The 21,423-nt window shown below is 37.1% G+C and overlaps 1 protein-coding gene across 1 annotated transcript; it reads left to right on the top strand.

Moving 5' to 3' along the window:
- Window positions 1-1,149: 1,149 nt before the first annotated feature.
- Window positions 1,150-13,711, top strand: LOC107825337 (importin beta-like SAD2). The gene is made up of 22 exons (XM_075229178.1): window positions 1,150-1,651; window positions 2,675-2,810; window positions 2,963-3,050; window positions 3,183-3,332; window positions 4,231-4,393; window positions 4,875-5,059; window positions 5,174-5,347; window positions 6,528-6,673; window positions 6,765-6,888; window positions 6,985-7,165; window positions 7,852-8,011; window positions 8,175-8,216; window positions 8,312-8,430; window positions 8,512-8,710; window positions 9,536-9,667; window positions 10,303-10,406; window positions 10,488-10,667; window positions 11,283-11,422; window positions 11,531-11,670; window positions 11,760-11,920; window positions 12,635-12,767; window positions 12,883-13,711. The coding sequence occupies exons 1-22, from the start codon at window positions 1,562-1,564 to the stop codon at window positions 13,041-13,043; spliced, it is 3,108 nt and encodes a 1,035-aa protein (XP_075085279.1). The 5' UTR covers window positions 1,150-1,561; the 3' UTR covers window positions 13,044-13,711.
- The last annotated feature ends 7,712 nt before the right edge of the window (window positions 13,712-21,423 follow it).

Genomic DNA, 21,423 nt, shown 5'->3' with positions numbered 1-21,423 from the left:
GGATTCATAAAGTCCTGTTCCATTGCTTTCAATTTTCAAAGAAACATAAACGTTCTTTTTTGGTTTCTTGTTTCATGTATTTGGTATGGAGGAAATCTTCTCCTTATTTCCTTGCTCTTTTTTCTCTTTGGTTTATGTTCTTAAGTAAGGATTATCTTCTCTCAATCAAATGACATTTTTTTTTTGTGGTAGCGTTTGCTTTCCTTCATATTTTTTTGATATAATCGAATAGAGCCTAATTATTTTTGTTGAATTTACGCAATGCAAGCATATTGTTATGTTAATACTTTGAAAATTTAGGGTGACAATAATGTATAAATATTAGTTAAAGTAAGTGAGTGTAAAGTGAGAATAATAAAATATTTATAAATAAAAATATTTCGCCTATTAAGTACATAATATTTCATTAAGTATTTCATTTGTTTCCTATGCTTTCCCCCCTTTTTTATTTCTCTTCCAATGTTTCAATACAAAGGTTCCTTTTCATTTCCTTTCGTGCTTCCCAAACAAAAACACTAGTAAATAAAAATGCTTAAATGTTGAAGTAGGTGGTAAGATATAAAAAGTACTTCTGCTTAGTAGTGATAAAGTCATCATTTTCCTTAGTCAAAATTATCTTTTCGTACATAATACATTTTAGTAACATTTTAAGGTACAAAAGTTTTTGTAGGAATATTTTTTATGTCCTACAAAAATACATCCTTATTCCATTACAATCAAAGTTATGGTGAGATGATAAATATTTTTTTTATATTATTAACCAAAAATCTCCAATTTGAGTAATATAATTATTTCCTATAAAGCATGGTGTGAAAAAAACACATCCTTATTCCATTGACCAAACAAAGGAGCATACAACAACAACAATCCAGTAGAATCCCATAAGTGGAGTCTGAGGATGGTAGTGTGTACGCAGACCTTACCCCTAACTACGAAGGTAGAGAGATTGTTTCCGAAAGATTATCGACTCAAGAACGTAATAAAATGAAGCAATAGAGATAGCAACAACAATGTAATAAAATAATGTAAGCAAATAATACAACGAATAATAATAGAGATCCAAGTAAACGAAACAAAAGAATAGTGTCACTCAAACTCCTAATACAAACATACAATATATAAACAAGGGACTAGGAAAAACAAAGGAGCATACCACCTTATTATTTCATTACACTTGTTTCCTATTCTTTTGCCCCCTTTTCAGATTTTCTTCCCTTGTTTCCATACAAAGGCTCCTTTTCATTTTCTTTCCTACTTTCCAAATTAAAAAAAATAGTAAATTAGTTAAAAAATAAATAAATTAGTTAAACCACTCTGCCCCAACCCAATTTCTCTTTCACTACCCCTCTAAACCCTAATGATTTAAACGCGCACACACAACCAATTCGCACACACTCCAATTTTTCGCTGTCTTCTGTCCGCAACCTCTTCCTCCTCCTCCTCCTCCTCATTTCATCCTCATTCTCTTCAGTTTCTATAAATCCCTAGAAGAAGAAGGGAATTTGGAATTTCAATTTCCCTTCTTCTTTTCTAATTTCGTTTTTTTTTTGTGTGTGAAGTTATGGATCTTCAGAACCTTGCTATTGTTCTTCGTGGTGCTCTTAGTCCTAATCCCGATGAACGTAAAGCTGCTGAAGACAGTCTTAATCAGGTTTAATTTTGTTCATTAAAGCATTATTGTTCAATTTAAAGTTTATCGAGAATAAACTGAATTTAATCGGATTTGATTTGTTATGCTGTTTTTTAGTTCATTAAAGCACGAGTGTTGAATTTTGACTTGCTTGAGAGTAAATTGAATTTAATTGGATTTGCTTTGTTATGATTAAATTATGAGTAATACAAAAGTAAAGCTGCTGAAGATAGTCTCAATCAGGTTTAATTCTGTTTATTAAAGCAATTTTGTTTAATTTGAAGTTGCTCGAGAGTAAACAGAAATCAATCGGATTTGTTATGTTAAGATTAAATTACGAGTAATACAAACATAAAGCTGATTTTATTGTTTATGAAAGTATTATTGCTGAATTTTAAGTTGCTGTTACGACTCAATTATGAGTAATACAAAAGTAAAATTGCTGAAGATTGTCTCAATCAGGTTTAATTTTGTTTATTAAAGCATTATTGTTGAATTTTAAGTTGCTCGAGAGTAACCTGAAATTTATTGGATTTATTTTGTTATGATTAATTTATGATAATACAAATATAAATCTGATTTTATTGTTTATGAAAGTAATATTGTCAAAAAATTTAAGTTGCTAGAGAGTAAACTGAATTTAATCGGATTTGTTATGTTGTTTAATTTGCAAAACAGACTGATCTAAATTTCTCGTATAACTACTATTTTTGGTACTTTTGGACCTGAATTATGGATTTCTTTTTTATTTTTTTTATTATATATATATATACTTTTACTTGTTTGGGGAGTTTGGTAATTGTAGGATTGAGCTTTAATTGATTTGAGTTGGGTGTTATTATTAACTTTTTTGTCTATAAAAAAAGCATTAGTGTTAAATTTTAAGTTATTTTAGCTATTTGTGATTGTTGAATTTTATTTTAGTCTGTTTGGATCACAAGCTCACAGGTTGACATTATAGGATATTGAAATCTCAGCAGAACAAATATGTGGACATTGTATTCTTTTGATTTTATTTATTCCTGAGTGCACCTATGTTTGCAGTTTCAGTATACTCCCCAGCATCTTGTGAGATTGCTGCAAATCATAGTAGATGGGTCTTGCGACATGGCAGTCCGGCAGGTGGCTAGCATTCATTTTAAGAACTTCGTTGCAAAGAATTGGTCCCCTCATGATCCTGGTAATGACCGTATTATACCCCCCTTTCATCTAAAAAAGGAAAAAGAAAGATTTTTTATATTTGGAATTAGATGTCAAAAATTATACTTCACAACGTTGTCATTAGTGATCGGGTAAATTTGGTATTTACTGAGAAAATTGGTGTTGATGTAGCTGAGCAATCAAAAATCCTGCCAAGTGATAAGGAACTGGTGAGGCAAAATATTCTCATATTCATTGCACAAGTTCCCTCATTGCTGAGGTATGATGGCTCATCTGTACGCATTGCACTGTGTTTCTTATGTTATTTGAAAAGACAAAATGTGGATATTCCTTTTCTTTTATTTTTTAATTTTGGACTTTCATAAGTAGACAAGTTTGTTATTGTGAACAGAGTACAGTTGGGGGAATGCCTTAAGACAATGATACTTGCGGACTACCCGGAGCAGTGGCCAACACTTCTTCCATGGGTAAAGCATAATCTGCAGGATCAGCAAGTTTATGGTGCTTTGTTTGTTCTGAGAATTCTCTCCAGGAAATATGAGTAAGTTGTTGATTTAGATGGGTGCTCGTGTTCAACAATCTCATTTTGTTCCTCTGGTCGCTGTTGAAATATGTTTCTGCATATTGTGCTTTACAGTTCCTCTGCTGGTTCATGACGAGTGAATTTTGCGCTACAGGATGTACTTTTCATGTATTTGAACCCTTTACTTTGTACTTCAGGTCTTAACGGAGTAATGCCTATTAGCAACATCAAAAAGATATATAATGTATATAGGTATTTATGCATGTTGTTTACTAAGGATCAAAAACATGCATAAAAGAGTTACTGTTTCTCTTGTAACACATCATAATAGTAATTACCACTGCTCTCTTGTAAAAATGAGTTGTTATGAGGCTGCAGGTAGTTGACTTTATAAACTAGGCTTGTAAATTTTGGGTGTATCGAGTATGATGATGGTCGATGTTGTTCAATCCCTTAAAAACTCGGACGAGATCAAAATACTGTGTGAGAGCTTATCCAGCATCTTTTTTTTAATCTTTTGATTTGGGTGGTGGGTGTCGTGGTATTTGACTCTTAGCACTACCTTTTTGAAATGAAAAAGGTTTTTAAACAACTTATCTTGTTCAAAAAGGTTTTTTAATACAGTGTAAGCAACTTATCTTTGCGGGTACTTGTTTATAAACCCCAAGTTATACACATGTATATATAATAATGCCAAAGAGTTCTTAGCAATTGGTTTAATACTAGCGAAGTGCAAGGTTAGCAATTCTTCCATCTGTTTTTTGATTAAAAAAATGCTGTTGAGTGGTTCTCTCGCATTGTCGTGAAGTTGTTTATCAGATTTATCTATGAATCTTCCTTCTTCGCCCATGATCACCTGGATGATGGAATTCTGGCATATCTTCTTCTGTATTCATGTCTTGTTTCTATTTACCAGATTCAAATCTGATGAGGAGAGGACACCTGTTTATCACATAGTTGAGGAAACTTTTCCACAGCTTCTCAACATATTCAACAGGCTTGCTCAGATAGCAAATCCTTCCATTGAAGTAGCAGACTTGATCAAGCTCATTTGCAAAATATTCTGGTCATCCATATATGTATGTTTTGTATTGATGTTTTTTCACTAAAGCTGTTCACATTAGTTCTTTGTGTCACGCAGTGCTGATGTCTGCATCTTGTTTAGATACTGTAAAACACATCAATTTTTAGTTTTCCTCTACCTTTGTAGAGGGGTGGATCCTCTTTCTTTTATGATAAGGTTTTCAAGGCAAAGCTTGCATCATCCATTTATTTTGGAATATTTTGGTTCTCTTATAAAGCTGTATGTCCTGATGTGGGTTGGTGTTTCTAGCTATTTGGCAAAACCCTTTTAAGAAACATTTGGTCCGCGTGGGAGTATCTGTCAGTTTGCCTTTCATCTTTTGTTAGTCTTTTGAAATATTCTTTATTTGACTAATATTTCATAGAACTGACCTGGATAATATAAGCTATCCCTTCTGATATTCAATTTCATTGCTGATAAAAAGCTGAATTGGTTGGTGCAACTCCTTACCTTTTCTATATCAAACTCTTTTCCAGTTGGAGATTCCGAAGCAGTTGTTTGATCCAAATATGTTCAATGCCTGGATGGTCCTTTTCTTGAATATGTTGGAGAGGCCTGTCCCTCTGGAAGGCCAACCAGTTGATCCAGAGCTAAGGAAATCATGGGGATGGTGGAAGGTGAAAAAGTGGACAGTCCATATACTGAATCGACTGTACACCCGGTAAATTGATACCCTTTTGCTTATGTGGTTCCGGTCCATTATGATTTGCTTCTAATATTGACCTAATTTTTTTTCTTTTGTTCCTCATTTCTTACTCCTTTTTGGTTTCTCCAGGTTTGGAGATTTAAAACTTCAAAACCCAGACAACAAAGCTTTTGCTCAAATGTTTCAGAAGGGTTATGCGGGGAAAATTCTGGAGTGCCACCTTAATTTGTTAAATGTTATACGTGCTGGTGGTTACTTGCCCGATAGGGTGATCAACCTCATTTTGCAATACCTGAGCAATAGGTTTGTGCAACTACTTAGTTTACGGACTCGATGAATTATGTCACATATGCCTATCTGTAAGTAGTTCCTTGATTATCTCCTTTGGGAAATTTGCTTATGGTTAGTAAGCAAAGCATATAGTGGCCTTGATGACAACACTGAAGCGCTTGCCCGATAGGGTGATCAACCTCATTTTGCAATACCTGAGCAATAGGTTTGTGCAACTACTTAGTTTACGGACTCGATGAATTATGTCACATATGCCTATCTGTAAGTAGTTCCTTGATTATCTCCTTTGGGAAATTTGCTTATGGTTAGTAAGCAAAGCATATAGTGGCCTTGATGACAACACTGAAGCGCCCATTAAGCGAGGCGAAGCGCTCAACATATTTTGAGTCTCGCTTCAGGGCTTAAGCGCACTTTAAGCGCCTTTGATAACACTGATTTAATTGCAATTGATACTTTGATTTCTTTATAATGCTATGTTTTATAAGTGGATTAATGACGGATGCTCTTATGTGGATATAATGAGAGAAAAATCAAGTTACTGCATAAAGGTGCTGGCTCATTTATAATTGAGAAAAAACTTCTCTTTGAGCTCTTCTAGTTGTGAGCAGAGAGTGAGAGCTTGGTTAGTGAGAATGCAGTATGAAATGGATCAAAGCATTATAAAAGGGCTTCTGTGCCCTCATTTTCTATAGAGGAAATACCATATATGAGGTAGCAGGCCTTAGCAAAAGTACTGGAGATTAATTGCTTAGAAGTGAGTTCTTGTCGAGACATTAACAAATTTTAGACATTTCATCGTCTTTCTATAACTGACTGGATGCTTATCACTGATTCTCATTTGGTTCAAGGAAAGTAGACACCTCAGTTTTGAGTGGGGCTGAATATCATACAGCTTATAGACCTTTGAGTTGACAGAAAAACATAAATCTCGATTTTCTTGTAAAGAAAATGACTGGATATTAGGGTCTTACTTTTTAGATAGCGATCATCTTTTCTAAAGGTCTTCTATCTGCTCTGCTTCTGCTACTTTGCTTTATTAATCTGTCGCCAGATGCCAAACCTATTATTTTTTCGTAGTTTGATTTCTACTTCTACTGCTTATTAATGATTGACTGTAGTACATGCTTAGTTAATGCACTACATCATTTTTACATTTTATTGCTACTGAATCACTCTACTTTGTACTGTGCAGTATCTCAAAGAGTAACATGTACAGCTTGTTGCAACCCAGACTTGATATTGTTCTTTTCGAGATCATCTTTCCACTTATGTGCTTCAGTGATAATGATCAAAAGCTCTGGGAGGAGGATCCACATGAATATGTGAGGAAGGGTTATGGTAACGTCATTCACTATAATATATATTGCTGTCCCTCCACTCAGCTGAGTTCAATCATTTTGGATTGACTTTCCACACTATAATTCTGTAGATATAATTGAGGATTTATATAGTCCCAGAACTGCTGCAATGGATTTTGTGAGCGAGTTAGTCCGGAAGCGTGGTAAAGAGAACCTTCAAAAATTTATACTATTCATTGTCGAGATTTTTAAGAGGTATCTTTTTATGTTACTTTACACGGTAACAGTCAGGTTAAGCTCTTTTCGTGGTATCAAAATTCTTGTGTTTGTGTGTTGCATTTGTTTTTTCAGATACGAGGAGGCAGCCCCAGAATACAAGCCATATAGGCAGAAAGACGGTGCTCTCCTTGCAATTGGAGCTCTATGTGATAAGCTGAAACAAACTGAACCTTACAAATCAGAGCTTGAGCGTATGCTTGTTCAACATGTATTCCCAGAATTTAGCAGTCCTGTGGGCCATCTTCGAGCCAAGGTTTGTTGGACTGTGTTCTTGACCTTTGTTACTGTGCAGTTTATATGCTCTTCTACCGACTTAGTTTTATTCTGTCTAATGATTTCCTTTAGATTTTCTCTTAGACGATTAATGAGGCAAATGCTGAAATATGTACATCTTTTATTCACCTTTCTCCTCATTTAGCAGAAGAATTTTAATTTGATTTTGTGTAAATTCATTTTGCAATATATGGATGTACTAGCTGCAATTATCAGCACACTGTACCTTTCATTTGGAAGTGTTGTTTCTAAAACTTCCTTGTTCATCAGTCTCTTGTAGATTAATCAATTTTGTCTAAATATCCCAGGTGCTGTTTGTTTTGGTATTGTTGACGCCATATGTTCTCAGTAATCGTTACCAATTTCTGGAGGAAGATTACTACTTTACTCATTCCTCATATTTGAAACTGTACAAATGGAGATTTTCTTCGTTTTTTCTTAGTTCCTTGCTGAGTCTTCAGTCTCCAAACAATGTGTCTATTCCATACTTTATTTTTGATAGCAATAGTTGCATTGAACAATGTTTTCCTATAACGGGGGAGCATTTAGAGAAATTTGTAGGTTCTTTTTTTGTGTGTTTTTTCTGTTTAACATGGCTTTTGATCTTCCAAATTAGTTTGGATACCGCCTCATCATTTTAAATGTTTTATCCTTCTACCATAACAGGCAGCATGGGTTGCAGGACAGTATGCCCATGTTAACTTTTCAGATCCAAATAACTTCCGCAAAGCATTACACAGTGTTGTGGCTGGAATGCGTGATCCTGACCTCCCTGTTCGTGTTGATTCTGTTTTTGCTCTACGTTCGTTTGTTGAAGCCTGCAGAGGTAAACATATACTTGACATTTTGTTCTCTTTCAAATTCATAGGGGTTAATCCTGCTTACACTTTGGTGTAGGTTCTCTTTTTTTGGTATATACGGGGTCCCCAAATTGTTATTACCCTATAAAAAAAATCCTACTTACACTTATCATCTGTTTGTCCATGCAGATTTAGATGAAATCCGGCCCATTATTCCCCAACTACTTGATGGTACTTGCAAGATCCTTTGCGTTTTGTATCGTTTATGAGCATCAATTGATGGAATTATTTTGTTTGACAACGCTTTTCATATGAATTGCATTCAGAATTTTTCAAACTTATGAATGAAGTCGAGAATGAAGATCTTGTGTTTACACTTGAGACTATCGTTGACAAGTTTGGTGAGGAGATGGCTCCTTATGCTCTTGGGTTATGCCAGAATTTGGTGAGGATATATGTTGTTAGAGTGCTTTTTGCATGACAAGAATATCTGGATCACAGAAATCTAATGAGGATTGCGTTTCAGGCTGCTGCATTTTGGAAATGCATTAACACGTCGGAAGCAGATGAAGAAGGTGATGATCCTGGAGCTCTGGCAGCAGTTGGCTGTTTACGGGCCATAAGCACAATTCTTGAGTCAGTGAGCCGGCTTCCGCACCTCTTCATTCACATTGAGCCGACTCTCCTCCCAATAATGCGTAGGATGTTGACTACTGATGGACAAGGTTCTTTATTCTTCTGTTATCTTGTTTCTTACCTTTTTATTTAGTAGGACAAGCATTTAGTTGAAGTTATTTTTTTTTCTGTGATATCAGATTAGGTGACAGTTCTTACATGGTATAAACTATAATGGAAGGAAGAAAATGTAATATAAAATATAGGAGAGGAAAACAAACGAGAAAATTTAAGGAGTTCATTTCTCTCCTTTGTTCGAGGAAGGCAAGGAGGTGATGAAGATATGACATGCCTTCTCTCTGTCGTTCTCAATTAGATGATAGGCCAAGAGGAGAGTGAATTTTAGCTCCTTTTGCTTTTTTAAATTTCTTTCCTCACAAAGAAAAAAAACAATGAGGTTTCCTTTCATGTAGTTTGCCTTGAACAAAATGTTGAAGTGTTAAGCTGTGAAAAAATTGGTTGGATCATTTTAAAGTAATTTGGCATAGTCGGCTTCACTGCGTGATGTTGTGAAAATAACTGCCAGTTCCTTCGTTGAGGGATGCATTATGAATGTGAACTTCTTGTGGTTAAGCGCACAACTAAAAGTAAGTTGTATCTTAAAATATAAGTAAGCTTCATTCCTAGTGTATCTATTTAGGACATAGAAACTTATCATTTGTTATTTCCCTCTGCGTGTTCATGGAAGTATTAGAAAAACGTGATAACTCTAGTCTTGTTGAGGCTGTGACTTGTCCAAAGTCAGCCTGGTTTATATGTTTGCAAGATGTAGTAGTTGAAATTATGACTCCTTATCTTTTAAAATAAGTTTGTTAATTTGCGTATTTCATGGAAAAAATTGTGGTTCTCTTTTCACCATTTGAATCTCCCTGCAGAGGTCTTTGAAGAGGTATTGGAGATAGTCTCATATATGACATTCTTTTCGCCAACAATATCCATGGAAATGTGGAGTCTATGGCCATTGATGATGGAGGCTCTAGCAGACTGGGCTATTGACTTCTTCCCAAGTACGTCTAAACACTTTGATATTACTGTTCCCTAAATGTGGATAGGTTGTAAATTTTTAAATGTTGTCTCTGATGCCATCCTGTGTGATAAACATATTTGCTGTGTGAAACGAGGGTTTTAGAGCTTCAATTATTATCTAAGCTCTCATATATGCTCAACTAAGTTTCATGTGTTTAACTAAATTATTTAGAATTAAGAAGGAACAAGTACTCATTGTGACAGGGAGAGGCTTGTGGGTTAGAGTTTCATGAGCAAAATAGCTCTCTTCGCGCCTTGTTGTATTTTCAATAATCTTATTCTTTTGTAATTTGGCATCTTCCTGATGCCCTTTCAACGAAATTATCTTACTTCATCCAAAAAGATTGTGGTAAAATATGCTGCAAATCAGTTTAGATTTGATTTCATTTCATCCTTCTTAAAAATGGCCATTTTGGGGCTGTTTGTATTGCCTATACTAATAGGGTTGTGGGCTTAAAGAGATATGATGTATTCTTCTTTTAGCGATGCCAGGTGCTGCATTCTTTTTGCCAGTGGATAGTAATTGCTTTATCATTTATATGCTACTAAAAACTACAGTTCTGCTCATATCTGATTTGATTCCCCCTTTTTTGTGATTGGCTCAATGTTTTTGCAGATATACTGGTTCCTCTGGACAACTATATATCCAGGAGTACTGCCCACTTCCTGACTTGCAAGGATCCAGACTACCAACAAAGCCTTTGGAATATGATATCAACTGTAAGTCGAATACTGCCACCAAATTTTAGCTTATAATCATGTTGCTTTAGATTAGATGTGTAATACTACATTTCTGAACAGGTCATGGGAGATAAAAATTTGGAGGATGGTGATATTGAGCCCGCACCTAAACTCATTCAAGTAGTGTTTCAGCACTGCAAGGGACAGGTGGATCACTGGGTTGAGCCGTATATCAGAATCACGATCGAACGTCTGCGTCGGGCTGAGAAGCCATATCTGAAGTGCCTCTTGATGCAAGTGGTAATTTTCTTTATGCTGTCAGATTTCTGATACTGTATATGTTTCTCTTGTATCCATGTACTAAAATGGTTGGTATCCGTAAATGAATGTCTCCTGGAAGCCTCATGTGTCCTTTTCTTTCCTTTTTTGTTTGCTTCTCTCTTTTGGAAGAAATAAGTTTTTATTGGATAGTGTTTGGATGACCAATGCTCTAGAAAATGTGGAGTCTGTCATTTTCCATAGACGTATGACACTGATGGACATCCTGTTTCCTCCTACAACATGCACATTCTTCATTAGTAATGGAATCAAATATTCAGATGAGATTATTCCAAACTAATCGGGGTTGGTCGTATGAAGACACTTAATGGGGCATTATCATGTTTTCCCCCTTTTTCCCCTTCTTTTAGAACTGAACAAAAAACTTGACTGTAGAATAGCTTTGATTTTATACTTGTGGTAAAATGCTGATGTTTCTATGCGCTTTAAGTTCTGGTACTCAAATTGCTGATAGCTTATTGTTCTTTTCTAGGTTTTGTTTCACGCACTTTTGGGAATATACTGGATTTTTTTGTTGTTGATGTTGTTTCACAGGTTGCTGATGTTCCTATTGTTTGATAATTTTCCTTTTGGCAGATAGCTGATGCTCTTTACTATAATGCATCCCTGACACTGAACATACTTCAAAAGCTTGGCATTGCTACAGAGGTCTTTAATCTCTGGTTCCAGATGTTGGGACAAACAAAAAAGAGTGGAGCGCGGGTCAACTTTAAGAGGTAAATACCTGTTACTCTCTCTGTCTCCGATGAAAAGGAGAGAGAAAACAACTTTGAATGAATTAGCAGCAAAACTGGTGTACTTATGCCCCTTGTATTGTTTTGCAGGGAACATGACAAAAAGGTTTGCTGCTTGGGCTTGACATCTTTGCTCCCTCTTCCTGTGGATCAATTGCCAGGGGAGGCCTTAGAGCGTGTTTTCAAAGCAGCTCTAGAGCTGCTTGTTGCCTACAAGGATCAAGTAGCAGGTTAAAACTTCTTTTGCTTTTTCCTCGTTTTTCTCGCACAATGCTCTACTATATATACCAGCATCTAATATGCTTATATTTGTCTCCAGAAGCCGCTAAGGAGGATGAAGCAGAAGATGATGATGATATGCATGGATTACAAACTGATGAGGACGATGACGAAGATGATGGATCTGACAAAGAAATGGGGGTTGATGCTGAGGAAGGGGATGAAGCTGACAGCGCTAGGCTTCAAAAATTGGCTGCACAGGTGAGTACATATAAATTGTGCTTGTAATTTACTATTGGGATCTGTCTTGTTGATGCTCCATTTTGTTTGCGTAATCATGTTATGGAGTAGTCATCTGTTACTTGACCCTCTTGTTTTATACTGAATGAGGAATCAGAATACATTTGTATTTTTGCGATTGAATTTGCTGGTTGAGTTGGATCTTTTTCCCATCCTTTACGTGGCAACAGTTGAACCAGTGATAATGTGACATATTGCCTGGGGTTTTTGTTATAACCAAGAAATTCCCGAGGGCCAGCTAGCGCACCGTTCGAAACTAGGTGGACAATGGGCCTGCCCTCTACTTTTCTATATTTAAGTACCGAGTTTTTGTCTGCAACAGGGTTTGAACTCGTGATGTCCGCCTAATCCACACATTACGCGCTATGCTCTTACCACTTGACCAAAGCCCTGGGGCAAGAATACACGGTTTCTTTAGAATGGTTATGATTTATGAAGAACTCTCCTGTTGTATGCATGCATAGTGATATGAGTTTCGTAGTGACAGTTTTTGTCCCTTGGAGCACAGAGAAGGAATCAAAGTACCTTCTGCAAGATTACCTTTGTGATGGCTTCTTGTGAAAGAACTTATTACAGATCCGGCCTGGATAGTGGATACCTTTATTTCAAGATAAAAAGCAATCCATCAGAGTTGTCATTTCTTAAAGCTTAGACATCTTTTTGCTGCTTTTGCAGGCAAAAGCTTTCCGTTCGCACGACTCTGATGAAGATGACGACTCCGATGATGATTTTAGTGATGATGATGAAGAGTTGCAATCACCCCTGGATGAGGTGGATCCCTTCATTTTCTTTGTGGAAACTATCAAAGGTATGGTGCTGCCTGCTTGTTTACTCTGCTTATTTTGATATCGGGATGTGTTTGCTTTGTATTGGCAATGGGCTCACCTATTTCTTCCCCTCTATCCTTGGACTGTTGAATCCAGCTATGCAGGCAACTGATCCATTGAGGTTTCAGAGCCTCACCCAGACTCTTGACTTTCATTATCAAGCATTGGCAAATGGCGTTGCTCAGCATGCCGAGCAGAGAAGAGTAGAGATAGAGAAGGAAAAGATGGAGAAGGCATCAGCAACAGCTGCTTCATGATTTTGGTGGGCCGGTTTGCTTATGGCCAAACTCAATTTGCTCTACTTCAGCTATCCCTTTCATTCAACAATGATTTGAGAAGAAATTAAGTTGCTAAGTCTAAAGGATTTGAAAGGTTTGCTGGTTTCATTAATTTGCGAGTCGTGATGAGTAATCAAATCCAAATATGCGCAGTGGTTCCAGAGGGGCAGAAGATGACTTGCGACTGGGTCTGCTTCCCTTTCTTCTGCTGTGTGGTTTTGATGAGTCTCCGTGAAGTGGGCTATTCTATGTCAGAAAATGCCTCTTTGCTGCATGTCATTGTTTTTTTCGGGTGTCTTGTAGTTCATTTTCATACGGATGAAAAACCTTAGGATTATTCATTGGTAGCCCTTCTATCTGGTCTAGGTGGGCGTGGGGGTTTGGGGGATGGGGGTAAATGCATACAGCATTTATCATGTATTATATTCATTCGGGATACTGTCTGAATTTGGGTGATTAATGCCCTAAAAGTTTTGTAAGTCATGGTTGTAGTTTATATTATACATCATTGGTTTATTTTTGGGTTGGAAGGTGTTTCGCGTTGCAAGTGGTCACACAATTAGCTTCACTGCTGATTGTAAAACATGTCATATTCCTTGACGTGTATTCATTTGGAATATCATAATTCTATTTGTTCCTTTTATGAATGATTCTTTGTTTCGTGTTGTCTCTCGCTCACTCACTTACTCTATCCAATTTCTATTTTACTTAATGATTCAAAAGGGAAACAGCGAAAGCATTTGGTTAGCAAGATCTTAACGTTAAGCAAAATTGAATAGTTCATGGGCAAGGCTGGTTTATTTGTTCTGATTCAAGCATATATCTGTTGTACGGACCGTCTAAGTGCATGATATCTGAATTTTAAAACATTTGTTGTGAATAGATATTATATTATTTTATCTTTTGGACTGAGATAGAACTTGTTGGACTGTAGAAAGCTATTTACGTTAAACCAGAAATGGGAGGTGGAGGAAAATAAATAATTTATTTCAACTTTGCCTTTCTAAAAGTACTTTAATAACCCTACTGATGCTTTGCTACATAAAGTTTTCAATCGATTGGATACTTAGAATCTAAAAGATGATAGCTCAAGATCTGATTCATTTTGTGCATAACGTAGACAGATTTGGCTTCATTATATATATATCCTAGGAATATCTTGCAAGCAGTAGTAGAAACTAGTGGAAAGGGATTAGACGGTGGATTTAATTCTATTAAGTATTCAAATAATGTAAAAAGCCGCTTGAGTGACAAGTAAAATGTCAAGAAATTATAGCTTCATTCGAGGTGAATTCTTAACCTATTTCTTGATCCGTTCTAGATTTTATTTTTTTATTGATTGTAATTTATGGAGGAGTAGTGGGGACGCAAGCGCTATGTGGACCATGACTGCGCAGTGCATTAAGGAAGCCGCGAGAGAGGTATTAGGGATCTCAAAGGGTTACTCTGGTAGTCACAAGGGAGACTGGTGGTGGAATGGAGAGGTGCAAGGAAAAGTGAAAACCAAGAAAGCAGCGTATCTGAAGCTAGTGGAAAGTGTAGACGAGTAGGAGAAGAGGGCGAATAGGGAGCATTATAAGTTGGCTAAGAAAGAGGCAAGGTTAGCAGTTATGGCGGCCAAGACTGCAATTTTTAGTCGTTTGTATGAGGAACTCGAGGGGCGAGGTGGGGATAAGAGGTTGTTCAGGTTAGCCAAGGCGCGAGAAAGGAAGGCACGGGACTTGGACCGAGTGAAGTGCATCAAGGACGAAGAAGGTAGAGTTTTGTTGGATGAGGGGCTTATCCGTCGGATATAACATACCTACTTACATGGTCTCTTGAACGAGGAGGGGGACAGGAGCATTGTCCTGGGTGATTTGGAACTCTCCGGGAATCATTGTGACTTTAGGTATTGTAGGCGAATTAGAGTTGATGAAGTTGAGGGGGCTATGCGTAAGATGAGCAAGGGGAAAGCGACCGGGCCGGATAAAATTCCGGTGGAGTTTTGGAAGAGTGGGGGCAAGGCAGGCTTGGAGTGGCTCACTAGGTTATTTAATGTCATTTTTAGAACGAAGAAGATGCTCGAATAGTGGAGATGGAGCACGATGGTTCCTGTATACAAGAACAAGGGTGATATCCAAAATTGCAACAATTATCGGTGTATCAAGCTGCTTAGCCATACTATGAAAGTCTGGGAGAGAGTGGTAGAGCTAAGGGTGAGGAGGAGTGTGTCTATTTCTGAGAACCAGTTTGGGTTTATGCCGGGACGTTCGACTACAGAAGCCATCCACCTTGTTAGGAGATTGATGGAGCAGTATAGGGAGAGAAAGAAGGACTTGCATATGGTGTTCATCGACTAGGAAAAGGCGTACGATAAAGTTCCGATGGAGATTTTGTGGAGATGTTTGGAGGCTAGAGGTGTACATGTTGCCTACATTAGGTTGATTAGGGACATGTATGATGGAGTAAAGACCCGAGCGAGGACGGTGGGTGGGGACTAGGACCATTTTTCGGTGATAATGGGGTTGCATCAGGGGTCGGCACTCAGCCCTTATTTGTTTGCTCTGGTGATGGATGTACTGATGCGCCACATCCAAGGGGAGGTGTCATGGTGCATGTTATTTGCAGATGATATTGTATTGATTGACGAGACATGAGATGGTGTGAACGCGCAATTAGAGGTATGGAGGCAGACCGTGGAATCTAAAAGGTTTCAAGTTGATGTCACGTCCCAACCTCGGGAAGCGCGACCGGCGCTCAACCGAGTGAACCCGGTCGAGCAAGCGTGTTGAATACTTTCTACCCAACTCACCCATGATCAAGAAAAGACATGATTACCTTAATTAGACAATAGGAAGTTCATTCATATAATAATAAATCGTTTCATTAGTTACTTCACTATTAAGTCCCAAAATACACATATTCTTATAGTTTGAGTGGAACAAGTAATCAAAACATAACATAACTTGTTTAGCATTCTCAACAACCATAAACAACCCACATAGTATCTACGGATCCTCTAAAAGGTACAAAAGAGTCTTTGATAGTGCCGACTATAAAGCCCCGGATATACCTTGAGACACGTGATAATAATATGAACAAAAGATACAATACGTGACCCAGTGATGAATTGGGGCTCGCCAATTCTGCTGGGAAGAGGATGTGCCACTATCGCTGATCAACATTGCCTGCTATGTAACCACCTGCATCCATTTAAAGATGCAGCGCCCCTGGTAAAATGGACGTTAGTACCGTCGAATAGCACTAGTATATATAGCTAAGCATCATCTCAATATAATGAATAATAATACAAGGGGAACAATCAATAATTCAATAAGGGTTTCGAATAATACTAAAACATCAAGTTAAGGATCACATAAGTTTTCAAGTCAATTTCCATGTTATTAGGTTGGGTGATCTTTAGTGCCCATATTTCACAATTCACAATACCACCATATTCTTACACGGAGTCCGATCACGGCCCGATCGGTTAGGTTGTCCCACTTGAGACATCAACCATAACCACAATCTCAATTATCATATTCAGCACAGTCACTACCATGTGTGGCATGGCGTCCGATCATGGCCAGACCGGCTAGGCCATCTCACCCAAGACGTTACCTTTTTCAGTCAATCATCTCACATCATACTTCTTTCATATCTTTTCTATTCATTGACACTAGTGATCGCGATTTCAAAATCATTCTTAGCACTTGGCCGTTTTTCATAGTTTCAGTTTCCTTTTCCACATTCAAATATCATTATCATTATCAAAAATAATAAGGCTTCCCATTCAAGGCATTAAATTCACATATAAGCAATTTGGGCATCTTAGGCACATAGAGGCTTTTCATACAATTTGGCATAACAATCTTTATTCGATTTTGACATAAAGTCTTAACATTTCTAATACATATTCCATATTTTGAACATACCCTCAAATGGCAAGATGACATGATGAAGCATTTAGAATAAACATTGACCATACATCCTTCAACACAAACATATTAGGAATAGCCAACTCAATAATGGTCAAGGACTTATACCAATTACATGAACACCGGGGGATTCGATTCTAAGAAGAAAGGGGGTTAGCCAACATACCTCAATTGAGCTTCCTTACATTCTAAAATATTTCAGAACTCTTAACAACTTCAATCTATTTTGAAAATTTAATAAATTGAATCAAAATTATGAGGATGATCATGGTTCTAGCTCATTTGAGCATTTTATCAAACACTATGTGTGTATTAATGTTACATGGTACTTTTATGAAAGACTTCACCATCCCACACCCCATTCTTTTCTATCTTTAACTCACAACCTCCCCACGTACCTTAAGAATACATGCATGCAAGGTAAGCACTCCTATCCCCATGAACTACCTTACTAATTGCCCATTCAAGTTATATTTCGAATTTAAGAGCTTGGTGATAGAATTCCAGGGTGTTCGACTACAGACGTCATCCACCTTGTTAGGAGATTGATGGAGCAATATAGGGAGAGAAAGAAGGACTTGCATATGGTGTTCATCGACTTAGAAAAGGCGTATAATAAAGTTCCGAGGGAGGTTTTGTGGAGATGTTTGGAGGCAAGAGGTGTACATTAGGTTGATTAAGGACATGTATGGTGGAGTAAAGACCCGAGTGAGGATGGTGGGTGGGGACTCGGACCATTTTTCGGTTATGATGGGGTTGCATCAGGGGTCGGCACTCAGCCCTCTTTTGTTTGCTCTGGTGATGGACATACTGACGCGCCACATCCAAGGGGAAGTGTCGTGGTGCATGCTATTTGCAGATGATATTGTATTAATTGACGAGACGCGAGATGGTGTGATACGCAATTAGAGGTATGGAGGCAGACCATGGAATCTACAGGTTTCAAGTTGAGCAGGACCAAGACAGAATACTTGGAGTGTAAGTTCGGTTGCGAGACTCAAAGAGGGGAAGAGGAGGTGAGGATGGACTCGCAGGTCATCACTAGGAGAGCGAGTTTTAAGTAACTTGAGTCGATTATTCAGGGGATGGGGAGATTGATGAAGATGTTACACATCGTATTGGGCGGGATGGATGAAATGGAGACTCGCTTCTGGTGTTTTGTGTGACAAGCCGAAACTTATGGTTAAGTTCTACAAAGTGGTGGTCAGACCAACGACGTTGTATGGGGCTGAGTGTTGGCCAATCAAGATCGCTCATGTCCAGAAGATGAAGGTAGCAGAGATGAGGATATTGAGATGGATGTGCGGGCACACCAGGTTAGATAGGATCAGAAACGAGGTTATTCGTGACAAGGTGGGTGTGGCTCCTATTGAGGACAAGATACGGGAAGCGCGATTTAGGTGGTTTGGTCATGTGAGGAGGAGCACAGACGCCTGGTGAGGAGGTATGAGAGGTTGACATTGGAGGGCCTACGGAGAAGTAGAGGTAGGCCAAATAAGAGGTGGGGAGAGGTGATTAGGCAAGACATGGCGCAACTTCAGCTGACCGAGGATATGCCCATTGATAGGAAGGTATGGAGGTCGAGGAGTAGAGTAGTAGAGTAGGTAGTTTAGAGTGGTCATAACTGTAGTATTGACGCATTTATAACTAACCGTTGTTTTCTTTCATTGTTGATCACCTTAATGTCTTATTTTTATTCTACTTTTATATGGCTTTTTGAATATGATCACTTATGAGAGTACTTCTAGTCTCCCAAACTTGAGGAACCCCCAATTCGAGGCTTTACAAATGTAAAAGTTAAATACATTAGTTATCCATTTTCTAAGTGGATAATAGGGTTCTTATCCATATTCAACCCGTTTTTAAAAAGTTCATTATCCAACCTATTTTTTAATGGATAATATGAGTGGATAACTGTTTTCTTTTATCCATTTTGCCACCTCTAAATCTTTGCATAGACAATCTAGGGTAAATACTTATCCAAACATGCTATTTGTACCTAACTAAATAATTAACCTTAAGAATTAACAAATCAAAGTGAATACAGATGCTTATTTAGAACGCGGATACACTATTATGTTAATTAAAAATGGTATGAAAAATTAGGAATTTGTTTATGGGATCAAATCCATGACATGAGGGACAAAATATGGCACTTAGTCACCAGTACACCAGAGTAACCACTAGAGCATAGGTGGCCACAATATATTTAGGTACATAATATGAAAAATTAGTATCGTTTGTAGCCTAGGGAGGGTAGATGTATCCCACCCCCTCCATATAAATCTGCCTCTAAGTGATTCACTGCTTGGCATAAATATCGAATGCGTGTAAGTTTTTACCGACAATCTAATGATCCACTTATACCATAAAATAGTAAAACTATTATTAATTCTAATTTAGTATTCTTTTGATGACAACTACTGTCAGAATTATTTCTAATTTTTATTTTGGCCAAATACACCGGCAACCCTTTAACTTGTTTTCACTTTTTACTTTAACACTTATTCTTAAGGTCGTTTCATTTAAACACTCCAACCAATCCTTAGTGTGTCATCCAAACACTAACATGTTAGGCACCCAAACATGATAAATGCGTGTAATTCACATGCCATAATGACCAATAAAACGGAGATACGTGGATGACACATTAAAAAACTTTTAGAAAAAAGGAAAAAGATAAAAAAAAATAAGAACCCTCCATTATCTTCTTCCTAACCCCCACCCCACACCCCCAACTTCTTCTGTCAATACAACCATTCAGTACAAACCTTGGCCTCTTCTTCACCATTCTTTCATCTTTCCTTTTAATAATTAAATAAATTCTTTCACAAACCTTGCCCGACACAGTGAAAAACTGTAGCAAAAAATCACCAGGGCATTCCAACTTTACACCATTTATGAACAGATCCGATCTAATCTAAGCGTGGGAGGTTCTTCCCCAGGCCGTAATCTATCTCCCCACTAAAATATGGATCATTCCAACTTCAAAAATGGCAACTCCGATGAAGCTCCAAGCTCCGACGAACTCTATTTGGCCGGAGATGGTGTTTAAGCCAATCAAATACAACAAAGCCAATGCCGAACAATTTATGCACCTCAGGGGAGTGTTCTTAACCCCTATTCTTCAGCTTTGATCCACTCGGCTTCGACGAATTTGAAAATGGAGAATTTGGCAAGTTGGGTATACAAGGTGTTCGACAAAATGTCAACTTCAATTTCACTCCAATTCAGCAAGCTTCAGATGCTGTACATGCTTCTTCTCATCAAATACAATCCCTCATATAGTTTTTGGTCAAAAAAAAAAAAGCAGTACCGATTCGAGTAATTCTTGTTCATATATGAATGCTAAACGTTTTCGGCCAGAAAGCTACTCTTAGTCATGGTTGTTTATGAGTAAGTCTTTAAGCGGAAGTTTGGATCTTAAAAACGAGATAATCAATATTAAATCCTATGTATTAAAGCAGAAGCTTTGATCTTGAAAATGGAAGCTTGGCATAACTTAAAATTACTCCTTTGTGTACATAGTATTTTCTGAAAAATTAAAAGAGAAATTTATTTTTTGGACTATTTCACGCGCCCGAAAATAGTTAGAAACATTTGCCTTGCCATGTCAGTTTTTTGTGTCTTGGTGACACACTAAATTACTGGTTGGAGTGTTAAAATGGAACGACCTTAAGAATAAGTGTTAAAGTGAAAATTGAAAACAAGTTAAAAAGGGGCTGCCCATGTATTTGACCTTTTATTTTTACATGGTAAAAAGGAAATAAGACAACCTGCGGGAAGACAACACGGAATCAGAGGTGCATTGAAATTTGAAGAAGTATTTTGTCTTTAGTCAGCCAATTAAGAATTAAATAGAGAAATTTGCTTTTATAATTATTTTTGATAGAAAGATTTATTGTGAGCACAATTCACCCAGTGAAAATCTCAGGCAAATAAGTTATGATTAAAAAACAAATTAAATCGAGTTCAATGCTTGAAAGTTATCTAAGAAGAATTAATTCAATACTCAAATTAAAGAGTATTCTTTCTCCCCTTAAATTAAAGGGGCTTTTTCATATATATACAAGATATTAAACTTATTTACCCGATTTTGTCTAAATTATTATATTTATAGGAAGTAACAATTTTTTTTTTACAAAATATATACAAATTCGGTCAAAATCTGCAATTTATCTACAACATAAGTACACATTTTTTGTACAGAATCCGGTCAAAAACTACAATTTACATACAATTTATATACAACTTATATACAATTATGAAAGTTGTAGATATTTTATATACATTTTCTAAATTCGACATACAAAATACGTATACAGTTTGTTCATGCCTTTTTTTTCGAGTTTCAATTTGAAATTTCAACCAAAGCCGCCTCGAATCTTCACCAATTTATCTCAAATTTGAGATATAAATTCCAACGGATATTCCCAATCATT

This window comes from Nicotiana tabacum, chromosome 14, assembly GCF_000715075.1.
Source record: "Nicotiana tabacum cultivar K326 chromosome 14, ASM71507v2, whole genome shotgun sequence".
NCBI lineage: Eukaryota > Viridiplantae > Streptophyta > Magnoliopsida > Solanales > Solanaceae > Nicotiana > Nicotiana tabacum.
The sequence above is the reverse complement of the archived record's forward strand: the minus strand, read 5'-3'. Positions and strand labels throughout refer to the sequence as shown.

What these genes read in the sequence shown, in the direction of transcription:
- LOC107825337 (XM_075229178.1), top strand. Translation starts at nt 1,562, where the DNA reads ATGGATCTTCAGAACCTTGCTATTGTTCTTCGTGGTGCTCTTAGTCCT. An exon ending in CTGAATCGACTGTACACCCG is followed by an intron (nt 5,060 to 5,173) that starts GTAAATTGATAC and finishes TGGTTTCTCCAG; the next exon opens with GTTTGGAGATTTAAAACTTC. An exon ending in ATATGTGAGGAAGGGTTATG is followed by an intron (nt 6,674 to 6,764) that starts GTAACGTCATTC and finishes ATAATTCTGTAG; the next exon opens with ATATAATTGAGGATTTATAT.